The 559-nt window shown below is 64.9% G+C and overlaps 1 protein-coding gene across 1 annotated transcript in view; it reads right to left on the reverse strand.

The window, feature by feature from the left end:
* The window catches only part of LOC104617222 (signal transducer and activator of transcription 5B), a gene marked incomplete at its 5' end in the record, with an annotated part of 3,547 nt that extends 3,077 nt beyond the window's left edge, over nucleotides 1-470 (reverse strand). Inside the window, 2 exons of the mRNA XM_010282478.1 lie at nucleotides 82-174; nucleotides 348-470. Coding sequence (XP_010280780.1) covers nucleotides 82-174; nucleotides 348-470 — 216 coding nt within the window. The remainder of the gene's footprint in view (nucleotides 1-81; nucleotides 175-347) is intronic.
* Between the last annotated feature and the right edge of the window lie 89 nt (nucleotides 471-559).

The raw sequence follows: 559 nt of genomic DNA on the forward strand, positions 1-559 counted from the left end.
CGCCAGGAGACTGAGCCCAACTCCCGCAGCCCCCCAGGGCAGATGAGGCCTGTCCTGCCCTGCCATGGCGCTGGCACTCACGGGCTCGGCAAAGGCATTGTCCCAGAGCACAGTGGCTGTGGCATTGTTGTCCTGGCTCCCGTGCACAATCACCACCACGGGCAGGGACAGCGTCTGCCGGGAGAAAGGAGACCAGGATGGGCTGTGGGATACCACGGGAGCATTGCCCATGGGCAACCCCGGGGCCACCCCAGCCTGCACGGGCACCCTGTGGCCCCAGCCCAGCCCCACACCCGTGCCCATGGCTCGCCCAGGCTCTGCAGAAGGGACGTGGCTGGTTGCTTTACCTTCACCTGGAAGACCAGCTCGTTGCCACCAACACTGAACTGAGACTCAAAGAGGATGGTGAACTTCTCCTCCGTCACCGACTCGGCCCCGCGGCGGTCAGAGCGCTTGATCCGCTTCAGGGACTGCGGGCACGAGGGGTGAACACAGGGTGACAGATGGGGACACAGGGCGACACCAGGGTGAACACAGGGAGGATGCAACACAGATGGGG

The sequence above is a fragment of the Phaethon lepturus genome, unplaced genomic scaffold (assembly GCF_000687285.1).
Source record: "Phaethon lepturus isolate BGI_N335 unplaced genomic scaffold, ASM68728v1 scaffold27772, whole genome shotgun sequence".
Taxonomy (NCBI): Eukaryota; Metazoa; Chordata; class Aves; order Phaethontiformes; family Phaethontidae; genus Phaethon; species Phaethon lepturus.